Source organism: Musa acuminata, chromosome BXJ1-2, assembly GCF_036884655.1.
Source record: "Musa acuminata AAA Group cultivar baxijiao chromosome BXJ1-2, Cavendish_Baxijiao_AAA, whole genome shotgun sequence".
Taxonomy (NCBI): domain Eukaryota; kingdom Viridiplantae; phylum Streptophyta; class Magnoliopsida; order Zingiberales; family Musaceae; genus Musa; species Musa acuminata.
Window position 1 is genome coordinate 20,627,549 of NC_088328.1, and position 22,200 is coordinate 20,649,748.

Consider the following 22,200-nt stretch of genomic DNA (forward strand, 5'->3'; position numbering starts at 1 on the left):
GCACTGTAGGATGGTTCCGCGGACGACAGCATAGGCGGCGACGGGCGTCAATGTATGGCGACCACGTGACGGAGGTTCCGCGGTGAGGAAGGCCATGGGGTGTCCACGGCAAGGTGTCGCCTGCCGATCCAATGAAAAGTGGCCGCCGTGAGGTTACCACACGGTGTTTGCTGACCGAGGCCGGCCCCGCGCAAGCACTGAAGGAGCTACACGCAGGTTGCGCCGGAGGAGCCGCGCAGGTTGGTGGAGGCGTCGCGTGGTGCTGTAGTGGATGCAGATTGTCGGTGGGTCATTAGCTGCCAAGGATCGTGCGCGGTGGAGAAGCCGCAGATCGCGGAGGTGCCATGCACGGGCAAGATTTAGTGCTGATTTAGTCAAAAATCAATTTTTAACCAAAATTGTCCGAGCCTTATGATTTAGGCTTTTAGATTCTTGACCTATGAATTTTGACCTGATCAATCCTGATTTTGACTTAATTCGGGGAAGTCCAAGTTTTAACCTCGATTTATGGTCTAATCTGAATTCAAATTTGATCCATTTTTACCTTGATCAATCTTAAACTTTGACCAGACTTGAATTTTGATTATAGCTTAGCTGATTTTGATCGTAGCTTGATTTAGACTTAATTTGATTAGAATTTAATTTTTGATCAATTTTGTTCTCGATCAATTTTTATTTTTATCGTATCCTAATTTTGACTGAATATGACTTTAGTCAACTCTAATTTTGAATGACCTAATTAGAGTGATGTTATGCTCAAATCCATAAACCCAATTCGGATAGTCCAATTCAAGACTTGCCTATTTAAATAGGGTTGATTGGTTTAATTTAGGGTTCATATGAAGTTTTTTAAGAAACATATAAATTATGATTTTTTTATAATTTTCTCATATGAAATATTGGTAATTTTTATTTACTTATGGTGATTAAATTTTAATTATTACTTTTAGATATTTATGTGATTATTCATATGTATATTAAAAAAATAAATAAAATATTATTTAGTTTTACATAAAGGAATGATTTATGTTTTATAATAATTATAATCATCATATAAGTTTTTTTTTCATGCTGATGAATATTCAAGAATTATTATGGTTATTATTTTATTATTATTAAATTATTTTATATGTATTATATTAAAAAAAATTAAATATTATTTATAATTTATTTCTTATGTTTTATTTGACTTGTAACTATCAAAGTAGCCTAAGATGATAGATTTATAGAATATGAATTAAATAAATATTTTTTATTTTTATATAATATTTAAAATATATTATATATTTTTGTATTAATCTTGTGGCTACCAATGTAACCTAGATTTGTTATATATATATATATATATATATATATAAACTTGAGCATATATAATTTACACTGTTAAAACTATTAAAAATTCTATGAAATAATTGAAAAAAGTCTATTTATGCTTATCTTTATGACAATTACTAATAATATTTAGATTTAATTATATAATATAATTTATATACTAAAATTTGTTAATAAGTCATTGATTAACACCTTAATGAAAAAATTGATCATACCTTAATATTACAATATTCAAAAAATTCTTGAATATATCTTTATTATAATTGACAAAACTATAAAACTCAAGAATATTACACATAGCGATCCCTTCTCGTGTAATTCATTTTTAGTTTTCTTTCTTCTTAGTTTGTCTCATTTAAAAGTTATTATAATATAAATAAAGAATAACTATAATTTAAATGAGCTAACTAGCATATGAAAAAAAGTCTCATTATATTTTGATTACTACTTGAAGAATATATAATAATAATAAAAATTGAAGCATAATTTACCAAGTAAATTAATTGAGTTTATAAAGACTATACAAACTCATTAAAAAAAGTCTTTCCAGTAAAATACTACTTTTGTCGTAAGAAAGGCAATATGAAAAAGGATTATAAGATTTGTTGTAAAAGGAAATGATATAAGTTGACGTTTATATGTTTTGAGTTAAATATTATAGAAGTCTCTTTGAATATTCGATAGATTATACTTGGTGATTTTGACTCATGTTACTAATAATGGAAAGAATTTTGTTTTAACCTTAAAATGTCAAATAAATATTAAAGATTCATCATTACATAAAATCATTTTAAGTGATAGTTATAGTTGCTTATTACCAACATTAAAAGATGATTCATCTGATAAATTTTGAGAATTCATACTATGCTCCTATAATTCTAGAAATTTAGTTTATTTATTAAGAATTATTATGATATTATCTTTCTTTTATTGATGATAAACTCAGTATAGTTTATGATTTAATAAAAGTTGATTATGAAATTTTGTATATTTTATGATTATGAAATCTTAAGTTTACAATGATCATAAAGTCAAATATTTAGATATATATACTTAGATATATGGATCATTCTATTTTTTTCAATTATATATAAAAAAATTAATCATCTTTATAGATGACTTGTTAAAATATGACTATATATATCCAATTTAATATCTTAGGCTGTTGACACATCTTAGGTATATATAAATAAAGTCGAGAGATAATTAGATAGAAATATTAAAATTTATTAGATTTAATAAGGATAGTAAATTTGTGGATGAGGATCATAATTTTGATCTCTTTGCTATATACATATATAATAGTGAATTAATAGGAGCAATAATCTTGAAACATAATATTTGGGGAGATACCTTTTATCATTTTCTATTCAAGAGATTATTGTTTCTTATATCTCTATGAATTGATGAGGATGAATAATAAACTAATATTGATAAACTCCTATATGATGTTGATGTGATTGTTAATAATAATCTTTAAAATGACCTCAATCAATGGCTTTAAGAAGATCTCAAAGAGAAAAAAGATATTATTTTTTATAATTATGTGGTATATCCATAAAAATCAGATTATAACAAAGGAATTAAAAGAGACATTTTATAGTTTTCACATGTAATGGAAAGTAATGATTGTGAAAGGTAATACAATATAATAAAAGAAAGAGTTAATATTAATGAACCATAGTGGTATTTGAAAAGTCATCAAATTATTTAATAATTATAAAAAGTAATAGCGAATGATATAAAGTCAGATTTATGATCAAAGATTTTACTCATAAGGAAGGCATCGATCATAATGAGATTTTTTTTAATTTTTAAATGAACTCATTAAGAATTATCATAGCATTGGTAGCTACTTATAATCTTAAGTTGTATCATATAAATATAAAAAATTAATTTTTTAATGAGGATATAAATAAAAAAATTTACATAGAATAACCAAAAGGATTCACAGAGAAGAAAAGGAAAATTTGACTTGTAAGCTTAGAAAATCTACTTATGACCTTAAATAAGTTTTTGGACGATGGTATATAAAGTTTCATAATACTATTACTTCCTATGAATTTAGATAAAATACTATTAATTAGTGTTTATATTTGAAAGTCAATGGGTGTAAGCTTCTTATATTGGTATAAGGATGATATTTTTTGCTTACCACTAGTGATCTTAGTTTATGGACGAAACAAATATATTTCTCACCAATATTTTAAAAATGATTGATATAAATAAGAAAGCTTATATTATTAGCATTGAAATATTTATGGATTAATATCACAGATTACCAGAATTATCATAGAAATAACATGTTTATATAGTCTAGCAGAGATTTAATATGCGACTTTGTTCAACTAATATACACCTATTGTCATAGGTGAAAATTTTAGTCAAAACCAATGTAGAATAACTTAGAAAAAAAATTAAATAAAAATACTTTTTATAAATGTAAAATCTATTATAGGCTTAAGCCTATGCTAAATCATATATCAGTTTTACAATAAGGAATGATGATTAGATATTAAAGTAACCCATAAATAAAACATTAGAAGGTTACAAATAAAATGATAAGATGCTAGTCACAAGTGCCCTGTAAACCAATCACGTGAGTGATGACACGTGTGACTTGACAAATAGTCTTTTTACTTATTATTATTATTAAATAATATTTTATCACTTTATATTGCCTGTTGCATGGATATATTGTGATGTCCATAGATTTGTGCAATGAGAATTAGATCGTGATGAAAGTAATAAGACTGATTCATCTTTAAACACAGATCCTAAATAATCACGGTCATAAATTACTCAAGAGGGACATCGAGATAGCCAGACAGACTAGTGTATTATATACCTGTCCATATGATGGATGCAACTGGTCTTATAGCTGCTCGTGTGGGGACACTCAAAATATAGTGCAGGTACTCATTGGAGAATGAGTTCACTGATTGATCCGCTCACGGAATGCTGGATGGTTGATGATGTCTTATTGTCAAACAATGATTCAGTCATCCTAGTGGTGTATTTGATTCTTAGACTTGAGACACAAAGAATATCCTGTATAAGTACTACAATCTTTGATACTAAACTTATAAGTTTAGAGGTTCCAGATCTAACACAACTGGTCATCGGGAGTGGTAGCTAATCTTCCGACGATTATTGAGTATCGATAAAGGATCATCTGCCCTCAATATCATGAGAGGAATATCCATGTATTCTTGCTGAGATAAATCCCTAGCCAGAGTCATTCGGATTGAGAGAGAAAGAATTCTCCGAGAGAATCCAATTAGAGTAAGACTCGAGTAAAAACTATATGGGTCTGACAATACCATGTCCGGTATACGGTCTTTGGAGTATTAGATGAATGAGAGACTATAGATAAATGGTAACCAAAGGATAGATAGGTCCAAAAGATTGGATTCCTCTGTATCGTTTAGGGATTGCGACGTAGTGGACTAGTATGTCCGCAATTGATGAGTCGAGTGAATTATTATAGAGATAATAATTCATTGAGCCAGAAGGAGTTCTGACATGTATGACTCACGCCAACTCAATATTGAGCCTAGCGGGTCATACATATATAGTAAGTGTTGCGACGAGTAGAGGTTCGAATATGAGATATCCGTCGGACCCCCTATCTTATTGGATATCCAATAAGTCATTGAATTATTGGATCTTATAGATGAGATCCAATAAATTGACAAGGGACCTTTATAAATAGAAGGGAACCAAATACTCATATGCTAGAGGATTTCTTGGTTATCACCTCATATCTCCTCCTCAGATAACAGGCCTGGAGATTTGAGGAGCGTCATTGCAGCCCTGGTGTGTAGATCACTGTTGGAGAGGAGGATGCTTGACCTCTTTCATCCTCTCTTACAGATCTATAAGGATTCAGAGATATACGATCTCCTTATATAATACAACTATCTCATGCGTGGTTTTTAGCTTTGTGGATTTTGTGCACAAATCTTCGCACGATGACGAACACATTTTCGAAAAATTTGGGGATTTTATTTTTCTGTTCTTCTACTGCACATGTGATATCGCCCATAGATTTTCCTACAATGGTATCAGAGCCAGGTTATTCATGTAATATATTGATTTTGAATTGGGTGTGTTGTGTTTTAGAGAAGCTTTTGATGTCAAAATCATTGACGCAATAGAGAGAAAGGGCAGGAATTATTGTTGCCCTTGCTGTCATTTGCGAGCGTGTAGTCTCCTGCAACGACAGCTGCAAGGGCGGTTGCCATAGGCAGGCTACACAATGCTGGTGCAAGCACAACAACTGTTACTCAACACAGGTGCTACGCTTGTAGCAGCAAGCCGACGACCTGCTTGTAGTAGGCTTGTAACCGACAGGGGCTGGCAGCCCACAGGCGCAACCTACGAGCGGCCCGCCCGCAAGGGCAATACAACGCCCGTAAGTGAGACGATGCTAACGGGCACTACACCCATAGGGGCAGCACCTGCCGGCAAGGGCTACCACCGGTATGGTGGCAATGACTACAACAAGCAAAGGCAGGGGAGGGAATTAGGTTTTTGGACAAAAGATAGTTTTGCCCCTTGAAATTTTAGAAATTTCGAGTTCTATCCTTTTTTTATCTAAATTATGAAAATACCTCTCTTAATTCAAAAAACTTCCTACATATCCCTAATTTTATAAAATATTAATTAATTAAAAAGTTTAATTAATTATTATTAATATTATCTATTAGTCTTACATAATGATATTTACATGTGATCTATGATGTGGACGGATGATCATGAACCGTGTGATATGTGTGTTCTTGTGATTATTATTATTGGGACTTGTGAGCCTCCATTTTATTTCTCATTTATTATTGAGCTCGCGTGCCTATGATTAAGTTGTAATCACACGAGGAGGCGCAGTGGAAGTGTGAAAGCGATAGTAGAACCCACGAGGCTGAGACGAACGATCGCGATACATGGAGATGCATCGCGATACATAGATTTTGATGTGAGTGATTAGGCCCACTAGCTCGGGCCTGATCACATTATGTTGTGGTCCATGATCATCTGGTGTGATTACTCATGTGATGTGTGATTGCTTATATACATACTAGATATGTATATATATTTGTATGTGATATAGATATATATTAAATATGTATGTGTGTGATATGTCATACTATGAGACCAAATCAAAATCCTCTCTCTCGATAATATTAAGTCGGTAAATGTAAGGCAATTAGGTTGACCCACATGACATTCCATCGTTATAGGTAAGGACCGATTCTCGATGTAGGTTGAGTTGGTCGAGTCCCTTGAGGCTCACCTATATCGTGATTCTCTATCTTGCCTACGACATAGAGATGTCATCAGTGACTTAAGAACATGATATGTTTGGTCGAGTCCCTCGAAGGTACATCATCGAATCAGACTCATCTTGCAACGATGGTGTTGACTTAACCAAACATCATAGTTGGTGGTTCAGAGGTCGAACAGGATGAGAATCACAAAGAGTTGTGATCAGCAAGAGTTGCCTACCTTTTGGGCTTAGTGTGATTGGTCGAGTCACTCAAGGTTACACTAAGACGCTGATTGGATCTCGATCCCCGCTAAAAGTCTGCCGGAGACTTCCGTTTCACGTGCCGAGGGTGTTACGTAACTCGCTAAAAAAATAGTGAGAGTAGATTAAAATAGAAGTTCATATCTTATTTATTTATTTTTCTACAAAATATACATGATATTTATTTCTACTGCATCTTTATTTTCAGAAAATATCGCTTTCAAATCTCTTACATGATATACTTGATGTCAACCACCTCATTAGTCTGAATTATACGGATTGGCTCTGTAACTTCAGAATTATTCTCATGGTAGAGAAAATCATGTACGTCATTGATACAGTGATGCCTACGCCTGAGGAAGGGGCAAGCGATGATCATATCACTCGCTACATGAAGTGTATAGATGACTCCACTCTTGCTCGTTGTTACATATTATGCTCCATGACTCTTGAGTTATAGAGATAGCATAAAAAGATAGATGCTAGATCCATTTTTTCATATGTCCGTAAATTGTTTGAGGAATAGAGAAGGACTCAATGATATGAAATATCCAAGTGCCTCTTCCGCACTAGGATGACTGAGGGGACACCGATTCAGAACTATGTTCTAAAGATGATTAAGTAGATAGGAAAACTCATAGGTCTAAGATTGGTCCTAGAGGATAACCTATGTGTAGATCTTGTGCTTCAGTCCCTACCAGATTCTTTTTCACAGTTCATAATGAATTTTAATATAAATAAGCTTGAGGTGACTCTCCCTGAGCTTCTCAATATGTTGAGAGAGACAGAGAGCACTATCAAGAAAGAGAAGTCAATTCTCTATATTAGTGAGACCGGAAAGAAAATGAAGATAGAAAAGTCCCTTAAGAAGGGCAAGGGTAAGGGCAAGGGCAAGGGCAAGGGCAGACCATATATAACAAAGCTTGCTACGAAAGACCCGACAAAGGACAAATACCAGTGTTTCCACTGTGGCAAAGATGAGCATTGGAATTAGATACCTAACAGAGAGGACGAAATAGAAGCTTAGAGAAGCTTTAGGTACATCCATAATCAGTCTTCATTTGTCATATTCTTATGATAACACATAGGTATTGGATACCGGTAGTATAATTTGAGGTCATTAATCAAGCTTTATGATTATAATATTTAAAGAATATGTTCTCATGGACTCATGAGCAACCCATAAATAATATGGTGATGCATATTTGAGTAAATATTATAATTAAATTTTTTTATTTACGTAATTAATATTATTCGTTTATGCTATTCTATTTATATTTATATATGTATTTATTATGAATGATTATGATAATAGAATTATCTTAAAAAGATAAATTATATAGATCACTATAAGCTGTATTATGAAAGATTAACAGTGTTATGGTACATAGAAGGAAGTATGACATTGATGATATACTATAATTATGATTTATATTAGTAGTCATACTTAATATAATATTATTATATTTATTAAACTTGTTTACCTATTTTAAAATTTTTGGCCATGTGTAAAATACTTTTAAAAACTTTTAGAATATAATTAAGTAAAATTATTTTTAAATAAAATTTTATTTTTATTTATTTTTATTGTTTTTTATATCTTATTATTTAATCAAGTGACCCTATTTAATTAAGTAGTATATATTATAAATTTGATTAAATTCTGATTACGATTATCGATTAATTGAAATAAAATCTATTTATTATAAGATTACTTATGAGATGATGTTGATAAAAGTAAAATTTTAATTATAATCTTATATCTTCTGCTCTCGCTCGTACAAGGATAGAACGATCGTATATTTATAGATATAAAAAGTAGAGAAAACAAGCCTAATTCTTTTTATAGATCAATATAGTAGATTTCCTTATATCAAACGATAATAAGTTTGTAGATTAGAAGAAAAATATCTTGAATGACATCGAGAGATGCATAATCATAATCTTTCATAAATGATTATTTGATTTTATTTTTTTAATATTAATTTTTTATATAATAATGTAATTATAATTTTATATTACCAATGATTAGTAATTTAAGCTTAATAAAATAAACATGATAATTATCTCATCAAATCGATCAGCGCATGAACCCACTTCTGTGATTGAAGATGAAAAGTGGGCATTATTAGCCTTTAGGGTGGAGAGTCCCTGTGCACCGTGCGGGATTTGGTCTGACCTATCCTGCTATTTGTTCTCTGGTCTCCTGCTGCTTTTGTTCTCTTCTTCCTCTTTTAACTTTCTTGTAGTTCCTAGGAGCCGTGTCGGTGTTTGCTTTCTTGTTGTTCCTGGGAGCCGTGTGGGTGTTTGCTGCGGCGGAGCTGGAGATCAAGAAATCCATGTTTTAGCTCGGGGTGCTTATACCTCGAAACAACTGTGGATCCCTGAAAAGAATGAACCAGACTTAGCTTTTACGCCCATGCTAGTGACGCTTCATCACAATCTAATAACTCAGCCATGGACGCTACCAGCACACCAGACACAGAAAAGCCCACGCTGCCTTTTGCCGTGGCGCAACACTGCCTCTCTCTCTCTCTCTCTCTCTCTCCCCCTCATCCCCTGGGAACAAAAGTGAAAGCGTGCTGCTCTGCCAGTCTACACCTTCAGTCTCAATCACTGTTCTAGCACTCATTGGCCGGCGGTTGATCTCACAAGCAAACAAAAAGATCACCAGAAGTGTTGATCAAAGGCGTGGTTTGGAAGCTGTCTGTGTGTAATCCTGCAAAGAGACAACAGATTAGGGGATGCAATAGGCAGCACTATTAAACAACAGTTCTTAATTTAATTCTTCTGGGATTAAAAATAAGAGAAAAGATTAAACATTGCATTGAATAGAGATTTTTCATGAGAAGGTACATGAACTTCCGAGTAGGTGCATGACGTTTATAGATAGGATTCATGATCTCGAGAGTCCGAAGAAAACTTGTCTTTGTAAAAGCACTTCGTTTGTAGAAAGGTTAGGTGAATCAATGTGGAGCCAATAGCGAGTTGACAGAGTCAGATGAATCAGTGAAAGGTCAAGTTTAAGTATTAGATTTATTATATTATTATTGTTACATAAAATAATTAGTCACTCTATCAAATATATATATCATATAATTTTTAAATAATTTTCTTGAAGAAGTATTTATAGAATTGTTTTTGGAATATATTAAAAATGAGAATGAAGAAATTTTTTATATGGCCTAAATCAAATACCTAAATAGTGGAATTTTAAAATAGATATTTATTTTAAGTAAAATTATTGTATTTAATGCTCTTATGAGAGTATAAAGAAAAGAAGATATATTACTTATTTCTGTGTAGGTAGATTTCCAGTAAATCGTGTGATAATCGACATTAGACTCGTGTCTTATTTTCTTCGTATTCAAATAAAATATTAAAGATATCTTTCTTCTAAAAAAGTACATATAAATGAAATTATAAAAATTAAGATGGGAGTTTGTAGTACCATTAAAACACCCATAGGATGTGGTATGTATGACAAGATTATGTGATAAGGCAATTGATCGTATATACTTCAATAAAAAAAATTAGATATTTGACATATAAGTTGATTTAAGAAAGAACTTTTAAGTCATTAATACCGTAACTCGTGAATTTCTATATTCGTATTCCAATAGTATGTTGTTAGCTATTGAAACAGTGAAGTATAGAAATTTAGAAAATCCAAAAATTCAATTGGCTTTACCTATTTCTTGATAGATAGATAGTATCTTCAACCTGTATTTGAAAAAAATAATATATTGCGACATACATGTAAGGTGGAATATATGACAATATCTTTATATCCATATTATGTTATATGGTTTCGAAAGCTCAATCAAGAAATTATATAATAAAATAATAAAAGTTTATAATGATAATAAAAAATAATAATATTAGCTAAAAAATTAATTTGTTATCATAAAAACAAATACATTGACGTTTATTTTCATTTTTTATAGGTAAAACATGACAATGATATATAGGTAATCACTATATGATAATATGTGGTCGATATATTGATCGTCAAATAGCGTTGGTTGCTCGTGCGCAACTCATGATGATCAAATTAGAATACTCATAATCACTATGTGGTGATAAGTGATCGACTAGTTAATCATCTGAACCTTATTGATATAGTCAATTAGTGTGAGCATTGGGTGTGGCGATCGTTATGCCATAACTCAGCTCGAAACACCACACGTCTCTCTCCAACCTTGTAAAATTCCCCTAAGGATACTTTAAAACACAATTCATTTTTAGCATTAATCGATTAGTTCAACCAATTTGAACCCCTAAATTAATATGATCGTTAAATTGGTATTTGTCGAAAACACTCCCGACTTAGTTTTCACATATTCGACATTGTACGAATCATGATTTCAACTGAGATTAACTTGAAATATATATTAATTAGATCTGAATCATCATTCTAATTTAGACAATCAGAACCTTTACTAATAGTTTTATTAAGGATCATATCAAATATCAAATTATAGATATATTCAATAAGTCCCTCAAGTCAAAATTATTTTTAAATTAAATAATTTGCTTGGGGTGTAGGATGAGAATAAATTAAATTTAATAGATGTTAAGTAATAACATTAATTTAATTCCTCTTAATTCAAAGTATGTTTGATAATACGAAAAGGTGTATAAAAATCAAACAACCGTATTAAGTAGGCATTTTCAGAAAGAGTTACATGAACCTTTGGACAGATGCATGACGTTCAATGTGACATTTCATTAGATGCTCTCGATCCGTATTAATATAAATAGATAGGGATTAATGGCATTGAGAGTCCGAGAAAAATTTGTCTTGAGAGAGAAAATACATAAGAGATTCGTTTGTCTCCACCAAAGTTTCCCGCTCTCTTCCTCTCACTCTCTTTTCTCTCTCAACAGTTTTGTTTCATGGAGCGCAGCGTCGACGAAATGAGCAATGAGTTCGACGAGGTGTTGGCGGCAGCCGCGGACGTGATACAGGCGAGGGAAGCATCGTTCGGCCTGCGGACGGCGGCGACGGATGCGGCGCTCGAGAAGTTTAGGCAGCGGTGGGGACTCTTCAAGTTGTCATGCGACCGGGCGGAGGACGTGGTCGACTCGGCGAGGAGGAGTATCATGGCAGAGCGTCTGATGGACGCGGCCTCCGGGATGGCACCGGGGCAACCGGAAACAGCGGGGTTGCAGCATCTCAACGTGCCCCGCTTTGAGCGGGCGCTCCACAAGGTCAACTCCGTCGCCGCGGACCTCGGACGTGGATCGGCTGCCATGGCCGCCGCCTCCTCATCCGGCCCCTCCGCTGCGACACCTTCCGTAGACAAGGCGGATTGAGGTATATCTGCTCTGCTTGAGATGACGCTGTGACGAGTTCGGAACGCTGCCTATGAGCTGTGCAATTACCTTATGTACAGTGAAAACAAGTAATTCGATACCCAGTGCTACCTTCTCCTTTCTATTCACATTTCTAGCGACATATATCATCACCTACAGATGAGCTGATTCAATTTCATAGTGTAATGCAACATGATTTAGTTTGAGCAGGTGATCTTACGATTCAAACAGACGAGAGTAACCAACCAAGTCTCTATCCTTTGATCCCTGTTCACTCGACATGAAACTCGATGCTTTTACATAATCATTACTTCTCCGTCTCACAGGTTCGTCGATAAGAGAAGCGACGGTACATGACAAAGCATCACTCTCGGTGGTTGCTCAATCCATTTTTAAGCTTCAATTTCATTTCTCCCTTCCCATCAGATTCCGCCGAAGAAGACAAGATGATGTATATATATATTAGACACGTGATGGTGGAAGCGAAGCTGAAAGCAATTTATTAGACACGTGTTGTTGATCATATAGGTGACCAAAATTTATTTTTGTGCCATTCATAAAACGTTATAATTTAAGAATTTTATCGCAATGGCCCAATTCAATATATGTTCTATTTTTTAATTTGAATTAATTGGAATTCTAGAACGGCTCAAAATAATATAATTTTAAAATATCATATCTATTAATACTATTAAAAATACAGAAATTTTAAAAAATTAAAAGATTGGCTTCAAACAAGTGATACAAAATTATAAGATAACAAAATAAAATAACTATATATTAAAGTGATTTAAAATAATATCTAACGATCATGACAAAACATTTGCGTTCGATCGGAGTCCGAGACCTTTGCAGCCTTGGTACCGATGTAACGCTGGCGAAGCTGTTGACCAGCGGGATGCGGTGGTGGTTGTAGTTGCCCTTGAACTCGACGTAGGTACCAGTTCTCTTCCCCTCGCATTGCGCAGCTCCAGCCGCCCATTCTCTTCCTTCCACACCACCCACTTCTTCCTCTCCCCCGCCCCAAGTCGCCCCTCAAAATATCTCCTCCTCCTCTCGTCCTACTATTCCCTCGCTCGCTCGCTCCTTGCTCGCGATGGCGATTCCCTCGTTGACTGATCGGAATCCCACGGGCCTTGTGGCTTGAATCCCGTCAAGTTTCCCAGTTCGAATGGTCGATGGTCGAGTCCTGGCTGCGGTTCTTGCCTGGAATCGATGTTCCATGTCGACCCCGATGTGAATCGCGCTGCCCGTCATTGGATCGGGTTCAGCGCGGCGTGCCCTCTTTCTTGGCATGTCGGTGCCGCAGGATTCCTTCGGAGTAGCGACTCAGATAGGAGATGCTAGCGGAGGCAGAAATCGGCATCTGCTTGGTCGTAGAATTGGTAAAAGATTGCGTTTTGGGATTCTCTCGAATGAGCTTCGATTTAGGTGCGCGGCATCTACGCCACCGGGGAAGAGTGGTAACCCCAACTTGCCCGTTGATTTGGTTAGCTCTGCTAGGGGAACTGTCATCAAACAGATTTCGGGCAAGCTGGACAACAAGGATCCGAAACACTTGGCGTCCAGCTTTACGAACTACAGGGACGATCCTTTGGTGGATAAGCAAAGGACGCAGCTTGGCGTGATTCGTTCCATCCCTTCTCCGCCCATAAATAGGAATATCGCAGGCTTCTTCGTGCTCTTTTTCCTCGTTGGAGTGGCTTTCGACAAGGTTTGGAATTTAAGGAAGAGGGAGAAGTCGGCCCGGGACGTCGACAATGGCACGTGGCCACAGGCACCAACGAGCCTCTCTATATTTCTTGAGAAGGACCTTCGGAGGAAAGAGTCGGTCGAATGGGTAAACATGGTCTTGGGGAAGCTTTGGAAGGTCTATAGGTCCAGAATCGAGGATTGGGTTATTGGGTTGCTCCAGCCGGTAATAGATAACCTCAAAAAGCCTGATTATGTGCAGAGAGTTGAGATTAAGCAGTTTTCCATTGGGGATGAGCCACTATCTGTCAGGAGCGTTGAAAGGAGAACTTCTCGTGGTGTTAATGACTTGCAGTAAGTTCTTCCTATCTCAATTCGAAGTAAAGCTTGTTGCTCGTTATGGGCTTGTGGTTTTAACTTATTGTATGATTGGTTTTTTGTTGCCTTGTATCTATGGTGAGATTGCTTCTTTATGGTATCCACTTTTAGGGGTAAAACTGCATATATTCATTCTTCTCAGATTCCACATTTGCAGCCTTAAAAAAGTTTGATGTTCTGTAACGTTTTTTTTAGCATCAGTAAACCTTCTAAATGGAACTTTATGCTTACTAGCCTTACACTAATCTGATTGATAAGCTAAATGTTCAGTGTTAATTTTTTTTTTCTATTACATCCTGTAAACGCCTCATCTTTTGCTTTGGAAATCACTAAGGAACTGATGTCTGAAAGAGATCGATTGGATTTTAAATTTTTGGTTTCTAGCTAGATTTATCAGCGACTGATTTTACATGGTGATGGCCACTTTGGTTGGACATGTTGGGTTTCTATATTACCATCTTTATATTTTAGTTTTATGATTTTGAAGTTGCATGTTCTGAGTCAAAACAAAAAACAAAAAAACAAGGATTTAAGCTTCAAAGCAACATAAGAAAGTAACATATGGCATATATCATGGAGTTTCTCTACTCTCTAACCTGTCTTGCCTTTTTTATGCTTTTCTAGAGTGAGTTAGTCAGGATCATATGTTCTCATTCATTGGCTCATGCTTCTTTTGCCATGTTCTAAATTCTGATATATGAACTAGATTATGAAACATAAACTTTTGGAAGGTTCAACTTCCAATTTGGTTCATTCCATAGTCATATCAGCATAGCACATCATAGAATACCATATTTCATTTCATACATATGGAACAAAATATTAGCATCTTTTGATACATTTTTTTTAACATCAGGTATCAGATTGGCATTCGTTACACTGGTGGTGCTCAGATGTTGCTGTCCCTATCATTAAATTTTGGCATTATTCCCATTGTTGTACCTGTTGGGATCCGTGATTTTGATATAGATGGAGAGCTTTGGGTAAAGTTACGGTTAATACCCACTGGACCATGGATAGGGGCTGTGTCATGGGCTTTTGTGTCTCTTCCAAAAATTAAGTTTGAGCTCTCACCATTCAGTCTGTTCAATCTAATGGGTAGGTTCTTTATTCATATATCATAAACCCTAGGTCTCAACTCTCAATTTGTGATCTTCTATTTTGTTGTGTGTCTTTTTTATAAAGGATACACCTCAATAGTCCAATTCACATCATAAAAGTGTGAAATGTAATATGCAAAGTTTTGGTGGCGTGTTCTTATCTCAATGAGCATTTTAGGCATCAAGTTGCTTACACCACCTAGTTTTGTACACATCAGCTATTTGTCTATATAACAACTTATTTGACTTCTACTGACATTTACTTAAATGTCTTGTGCATGTGACGATTAATCTGGAGTCAGCAATTCCTGTTCTCTCAATGTAAGGATATCCTTCATTTGTAACTTTTTAAAATTTTCAATTCTGTCCACTGTTTATTTGCTGTTTCTTTCTTTTCTGATTCTAAGTCTTCTTATTGTACGTGTTGATGTACTTGTCAACATGATTCGACAATCCACATCATTGTCCTGTTTTGCTGAAACTTTGCCTGTGTAAAGTTGGCTAATTGTTTTTTTTCACTTACAGTTTGAGTTGCATTGCATTCTCATTTTATGCAAACCAATATCGTCCACGATCTACTGCTACGCCATCTTGTTCTTTTCAGTATTACTTAGCAAGAGAATTTTCTTAGACATCGACTTCACATCATTTTTCCAAATATAGTGGTCAGAATTGATGTCAAGCAGTCAAAAGTTTCAGATTTATAGTTCATCTTAGACTGGATGATTTATGGTAACTAAATGTACTTGATACAAGATTCTATTTTTCTTCATATTGTATGTTTGTTTTAATTTTTCTAACAAGCAAAAACTTGTTTAGATAGTACTTTATGAAGGTGTATGACTAATTTTGTAGCTTTGTGCATGTTGTTTCTTTTATATGTAAATGTGATTGGTTTCCAAATTTAGTAAATCTTGTAAGAATGCCTGTTTTTAACCTTTAGATTAAGTGTCACCAATACATATGCATATCATGGTTTTATGAATTTTCCTGAAATGGAGTCACCACTTCTTTTTAGGTTTCTTACAAGGCTTCTAACAGAAGATTTGCCTCGACTCTTTGTGCTTCCAAAAAAGATCCTTCTTGATTTCCAGAAGGGGAAAGCACTTGGTCCTGTTTCACATGATTTTAAAGTTGAAGCAGTGCAGGAGAGAAGTAAAGATTTTGTTGGAGAACTGTCAGTCACTCTTGTGGATGCTCGAAAACTTGCTTATCCCAAAATTGGTATCAATTTTTGCCTTTACAGTTTCTTTATATATGTATCTTGGCAATACCTAGGATACCTTGGCCTTCTATGAACATCTCCATTTGGCTGGATACTAGAATTGGAACTTGGTTAAGCTGCATTGTCTTCTTTGAAGTTGACCTGTTGCTTGTTCCCAATTCTTGTTGTTGCCCCATATTTATTTGTTTACTTCAAATAAAGTTTTTGCTGTGCCTTTTATGCTTACAATTACTTATATCAATTTGTTTTAAGCCTGAAGAGATGGTATGCCTGGGCAGGGAAGACAGATCCATATGTTGTTTTAACTCTTGGTGATCAAGTATTTCAGAGTAAGAAAAATAGCCAGACAACAGTCACTGGACCTCCTGGAGAACCAATTTGGAACCAAGTGAGATCTTCTACTGTAGTTTTTGTTTTGCTTGTCACGTGGTCTCTATCTACTTATTCAGTAGTATATATTCTGTAAACAGGATTTTGATCTGTTTGTTGTAAATCCTGGAAAGCAGAAGCTGTACATCCAAGTAAAAGACTCCTTTGGTTTCGCAGATTTCACAGTTGGCACAGCAGAGGTAGATTAATATTGCTGGTCTATTTAACTTTCATGAGTTCTTGTACCCTGACATGCTATTTGTACAATGCACTAGAAAGATTCTGCTAGTTCATAAACCTGCTGCTGGATCTTGATAGGTGTGGAAGTTGACTTGTGATTTGTCCTATAAACTTGGGACCATTCCCTTCTAAGTCAAAGGGCTAGTTTTAGAAGTTCTGAACGGGTTCTCTTCCTTCTGCTTTAGCATGCTTAGTATATAATATGAGCGAGTTGGATTGAACTTTTAGTTTGTATGTTCTTGGTTACCTAATCAGATCATGGAGATTGAAAATGTCATGTAATGATCTCTTACATTCTATAAATGCTATATTTATTGCTATATATGATCAAGTAGATTTTGTTGATGTATAATTTTGTTCAATAATTCATGTGTAGTTATAATTTGGTATGCTAAATGCCAAAACCATGGTGATTGAGCTTCAACATAAACCTTGTAAATTTATGGCCTTGGTCATTTGTGTGCAATCTCGTTGTATATACATACATATATATAAATATATATATATATATATATATATATATATATATACACACACACACACATATATATATATATATATATATATATATATATATATATATATATATATATATATATATATATATATATATATATGTATATGTATATAACGTTTCCAAAAGAAGAATGGTGAGACATGTTGTAATACCCTATTTTAGTCCCAGAAGTTGATAAAGATTTGAATTGATTTATAAGGGCTGTCAATGGTTCGAATTCAATAAGTTAATTGAGTTAATTATTCCATTGGATGTTTTGAGAAGAAAGTCACCATTGGACTAGGCATCGCATGCATTATTTAATGGGAGAGATTGTAACACCCAATTTAGTCTCACGTCATGACATTTGTAGAAAAGGATTAATATTGGGATAGAAATCTATGTGATTGTATTGGTATGCCAAGTGTAGAAAAGGATTAATATTGAGATAGAAATCTATGTGGTTGTATTGGTATGCCAAGTTCTTGTACAAACATTTCTTTCCTGCACTTACAATGTTTTGTTCACGAAGTCAGTAAATGATCTAGTAATGCAGCAAAATATGGAGGTATTCCCAGGAGTATAAGAAATCTTGTATTTGGTGATCCGAAGCCAGCATAGCTTGAGGATAATAAATGACAAAAGAGTAGCATATAAAAAGGGTGATCCAGTGCATGAGGCTCCTAGCATTATGGAGTCTGGTCAATGTACTTATCTCATAGTTTCAAACATTGGTTTGTTCGGAAGCACAGAAGTAGACATCCTATAGTTTTATTTGTTATTGTAATTTATTTGGATTATTCACCCCTGAAAGTGACTTCACTATGAAGTTCTGCCACCATGGGACAAATCAGTAAGACTAGGTTTTGTTTGCTTCCCCTGAAAGTGACTTTTCTATCGTTTTTAACTAGGTCGAGCTAGAGTCCCTACAAGATACAGTGCCTGCAGACAGAGTAGTTGCTTTACGTGGTGGATGGAGTCTATTCAGAAATAAATCATCTGGAGAAGTATTACTTCGACTCACATATAAAGCTTATGTTGAGGATGAAGAAGATGATCTGTTGGAAGCAGAGTTTGTGGATGATCATGCACCTGATGATATCTCAGACTATGACCAACCAAATGGAACATTTGAGCAAAGTGGTTATCCTAGTGGAAAAGAAAGAGAAGCCTTTATGGATGTCCTGGCGGCTTTGATTGTGAGTGAGGAATTCCAAGGAATAGTGACATCTGAAACAGAAAATTCAGAAGTTACTGGTGAATCTAGAAATGTGACATCCCCAGTATCAACAACAATAGGTCTTACTGATGAGACGTCTACTATTGATTCAAACAGAAGTTCCAGTAGTTCTGATGGTATGCAACTTCTTTCATCTTTTTGTCTAGATAAATTCTAATATTTTTGTTCTTGTCAGTTTCCTGAATTTGGGATTTTGCAGATTTAGAACTAGTATGGCTTGCTGTGGTAACGGTTACAGTGGTTCTGATTGCTCGTACCATGGGTGATTCAAGCTTGTTCAATCCATAGCATTTGCAGGTATATGTGGATGTCCTTAGTGTATTTGAAATAAGCAGCTCTTAGTAATTTTACATGATATGCTTGCATATTTGATGTCTAAATTATCTGTTCATTTTTTATGGTTTATATATGAAACAAACGTCTCTATGATCAATCCAAAAGTTGTCTTTAACTCACACAAACTTACACTCTTTTGTGGCACATAGAACTTTGTACTTGCTGAAAGAGTTTACCAGAAATATCTAGTTGGTTGTTGAACTTCTGGTGATCCTTTCCTAGCTAGGGAAAAAAGAGAACCAAACCAATTATTAAATCTGATAAAAGGGTGAACCCGGTGCACATAAGGCTCACGCCAATGTAGAATCTGGGTAAGGGTTAATTGATAAAAGTATTTTACCATGGGCTTAATATTTAACAAAGAATAAGGAGAATTTTCAGGTCCCAGGTTTCTCTGGTCATAATTATGCGAATGGATAATTAGAACCTGAAGCCTGGACAAAAGCTTAACAGAGAAAATAAATTTACCGGCCATTGTAAAACATGTTTCCCACAAAATGAAAATCCACATATTGGAGCTCAAAAAAGTCCCAATTACAGCTTGTCCCTTGATGTCTAGTATGATTTGCTAAGCAGTTAACATGGTCAGATTCAGAACCAGGGAGATTTTACAGAAGCATTCAGGCATTCAGAGATCCAAACAATGTTTCCAAACTCCTAATCCAAGACCAAGAACTTTTTTAGTGTAAGACATGGGATGAGAATACTATCCCATATTAGTGAGGCATTCATATTGGAACTAAATGATTCCTGATCTTCCAACATCCATTGTTTTGGATGGTAGAGTGTCATTCTCTTTTAGACAGCAGTTTAGGGTCTAATCTCCATCTTACACAAGCTGTTACCTGCCTTCATGATGGATGACACCTGTGTCGGTTGTGGGGCCGAATAGAATTAATGAATCATGTGCCTATTTGTGGTCTATGATGCCTTGCTTCCCTTGTGACTTATGCTACAGGATGCAGTCTCCCTTCTGAAAAAAGAAGAGGGTAGTCGGTTTAGAGATTCTAAGCCTAGCGATACAGAAACCAGTCAGATTGTTGTATTTCAAATTCTTCCACCGGTAAGGTACGTATGTACTTGCATCTTGTTTCTACCTTTTATTTTGCATCCTATTTCCACCTATTATTTAATAACAAGTTAAACAGTAATGCTTGTCCATTTCAAATTGCACTGGAGTTGTCAGATTGATGATGCCCATCATCTGCTTCTCTTTACAATTTCTTTCCATCCTCATAGATGAACATGCAATTTGCTTGATATTTTGCACCCTCACCCTCCTGTGTGATGGTCCAAATTTTGTTTAAACATGCATGATCTGATGACAAGCTCTGTTGTTATCTGCAGGCTCCATTCTGTACATGCTCCAGGGCAGAGTGGAATCAACTAAATGATTATTGTTCAAAATTCTTCTTCTCATGTAAAATTAGCTCACTACAGTAAAAATGCTTTTGCAACCATTTCTGGGGTTCAATTCACATCTCTAATTCTCACATCTTTCCTCCATTGTCCACTTAACTTAGGAATGTTCCGTTTATGTCCGTCCATTAGGGATGGTAATCTCAGTGGGCTGTATCTACAGGAACAATGCTCTGTCAAAGACCTCCAAACCGTATGAAATCTGAAGGAAAAATGAAGACCACAAAGACTCTTTGAGGCGGAACTTGGTCTTGAGACATGGCTTGGTTTCGTGATGAACATGCAAGTTGTTGTCATATATGCCACTAAGCAGGGGGAAGTCGTTGACCCAATGTACAGTTGCAGTCGTTGGTATTGGTGGGTTAGAGATGCTTCAGTGGGATTTGTGCAAAAGCTACAATACTTCCCTGCTTTTGTTTTGTTAATATCAGTGCGAATCATATTGTTGGCTATCATCACTTAAACAAGTTGGCTAATATGTTGTTGTGAATCTTCATGCACTGGTGTAACGCCCTCAGCACTATAGATTTTCATATAAAAGTATATATAAGGTCAAAACTAGAACAAAATACTTTTTATAGTATAATTATTGTATAGATTAATTCATAATAATCAACCCACAAGACATTAATAACGTGATTCGATCCATCCATATGATATTCATTAAATTCAACAACTTCTTAAGAGTCATAATATTTCTATCCAAATAATATATATATACACAGTCATCTCAATGCATAGTGATCTTAATAGAATAATTATATAATTCAATCATTAATAGATTCTATCATGCTTTTACTATGCATTCTAAAAAATTTTATCAGCTTTTCAAACTCGATTTGATATTCTTAATCTAAGAAATCTATCTTTCATTTGCTTTTGAACACTCCTAGAAAAATACTTTCGAAATATATATATAAATATCAACTAGTTAGTTCATGCTTATAAAATTTACAAAACATAGTTTCATATCCATTTCAAATCACAACTTAACTTGCTAATAATACCTTTTAGATGTAAAATATATTTAAATACCTTTATGCTGAAATCATAAACATTATAGTCCAAAGATTATCATTAATTTTTTATTAATAAATATAAAATATAGCTAAGGTGAACATGTTTGAATACAAGTCAGTGGTATGTATTAATGGCTCGTTATATCATCTCAATGACAAGGTCCAGAATCATTCTTAATTCCTATGGTATAGATAATATATATATCTTCTTATGTCAAGAACAAATTAGTTTCTAAACAAATACCTATCCCTTATTGGTAAAGTCTTGATCATAACCAACGAAGCAAGTGTCATGTCACCTAAAATATGTTAGAATCTCGGATTTTGTTGGTGAAATCAATTGATAGGTTAATTGATTTAATCAATATTATTGAAGTTAAGTGTGCAGGATTAACTATGATAGCCTGAAAACATAAAGCAAGGATACCAGAGTTAAGTTCGATGGACGTTTGAGAGTCCGAAGATGCTGCCGGAACCAACCAAGAAGAAATCGGAGACTTGTCGGAAC

General features: G+C 34.5%; 2 protein-coding genes across 14 annotated transcripts; both read left to right on the forward strand.

Moving 5' to 3' along the window:
* Nucleotides 1-11,779: 11,779 nt before the first annotated feature.
* On the forward strand, nt 11,780-12,178 carry LOC135611371 (mediator of RNA polymerase II transcription subunit 32-like). Its single transcript, XM_065107108.1, has one exon. The coding sequence runs from the start codon at nt 11,780-11,782 to the stop codon at nt 12,176-12,178; it is 399 nt and encodes a 132-aa protein (XP_064963180.1).
* Nucleotides 12,179-13,018: 840 nt separating this feature from the next.
* Nucleotides 13,019-21,169, forward strand: LOC135597576 (tricalbin-3-like). Of its 13 annotated transcripts, none has more exons than XR_010481317.1 (10): nt 13,019-14,224; nt 15,105-15,346; nt 15,651-15,669; nt 16,367-16,572; nt 16,852-16,961; nt 17,044-17,142; nt 18,590-19,034; nt 19,118-19,215; nt 20,213-20,322; nt 20,602-21,169. XR_010481317.1 is itself a non-coding variant. In XM_065090729.1 (9 exons), exons 1-8 carry the CDS (start codon nt 13,473-13,475, stop codon nt 19,204-19,206), a joined length of 1,962 nt encoding a protein of 653 aa, XP_064946801.1. In that variant the 5' UTR covers nt 13,019-13,472; the 3' UTR covers nt 19,207-19,215; nt 20,213-21,169. The 13 variants fall into 13 exon arrangements, 7 of the variants coding, with proteins under 7 accessions (XP_064946801.1, XP_064946810.1, XP_064946821.1 ...); XR_010481319.1 differs by having other exon boundaries at nt 20,213-20,317; XR_010481321.1 differs by having other exon boundaries at nt 20,213-20,317; nt 20,837-21,169.
* Nucleotides 21,170-22,200: the final 1,031 nt, after the last annotated feature.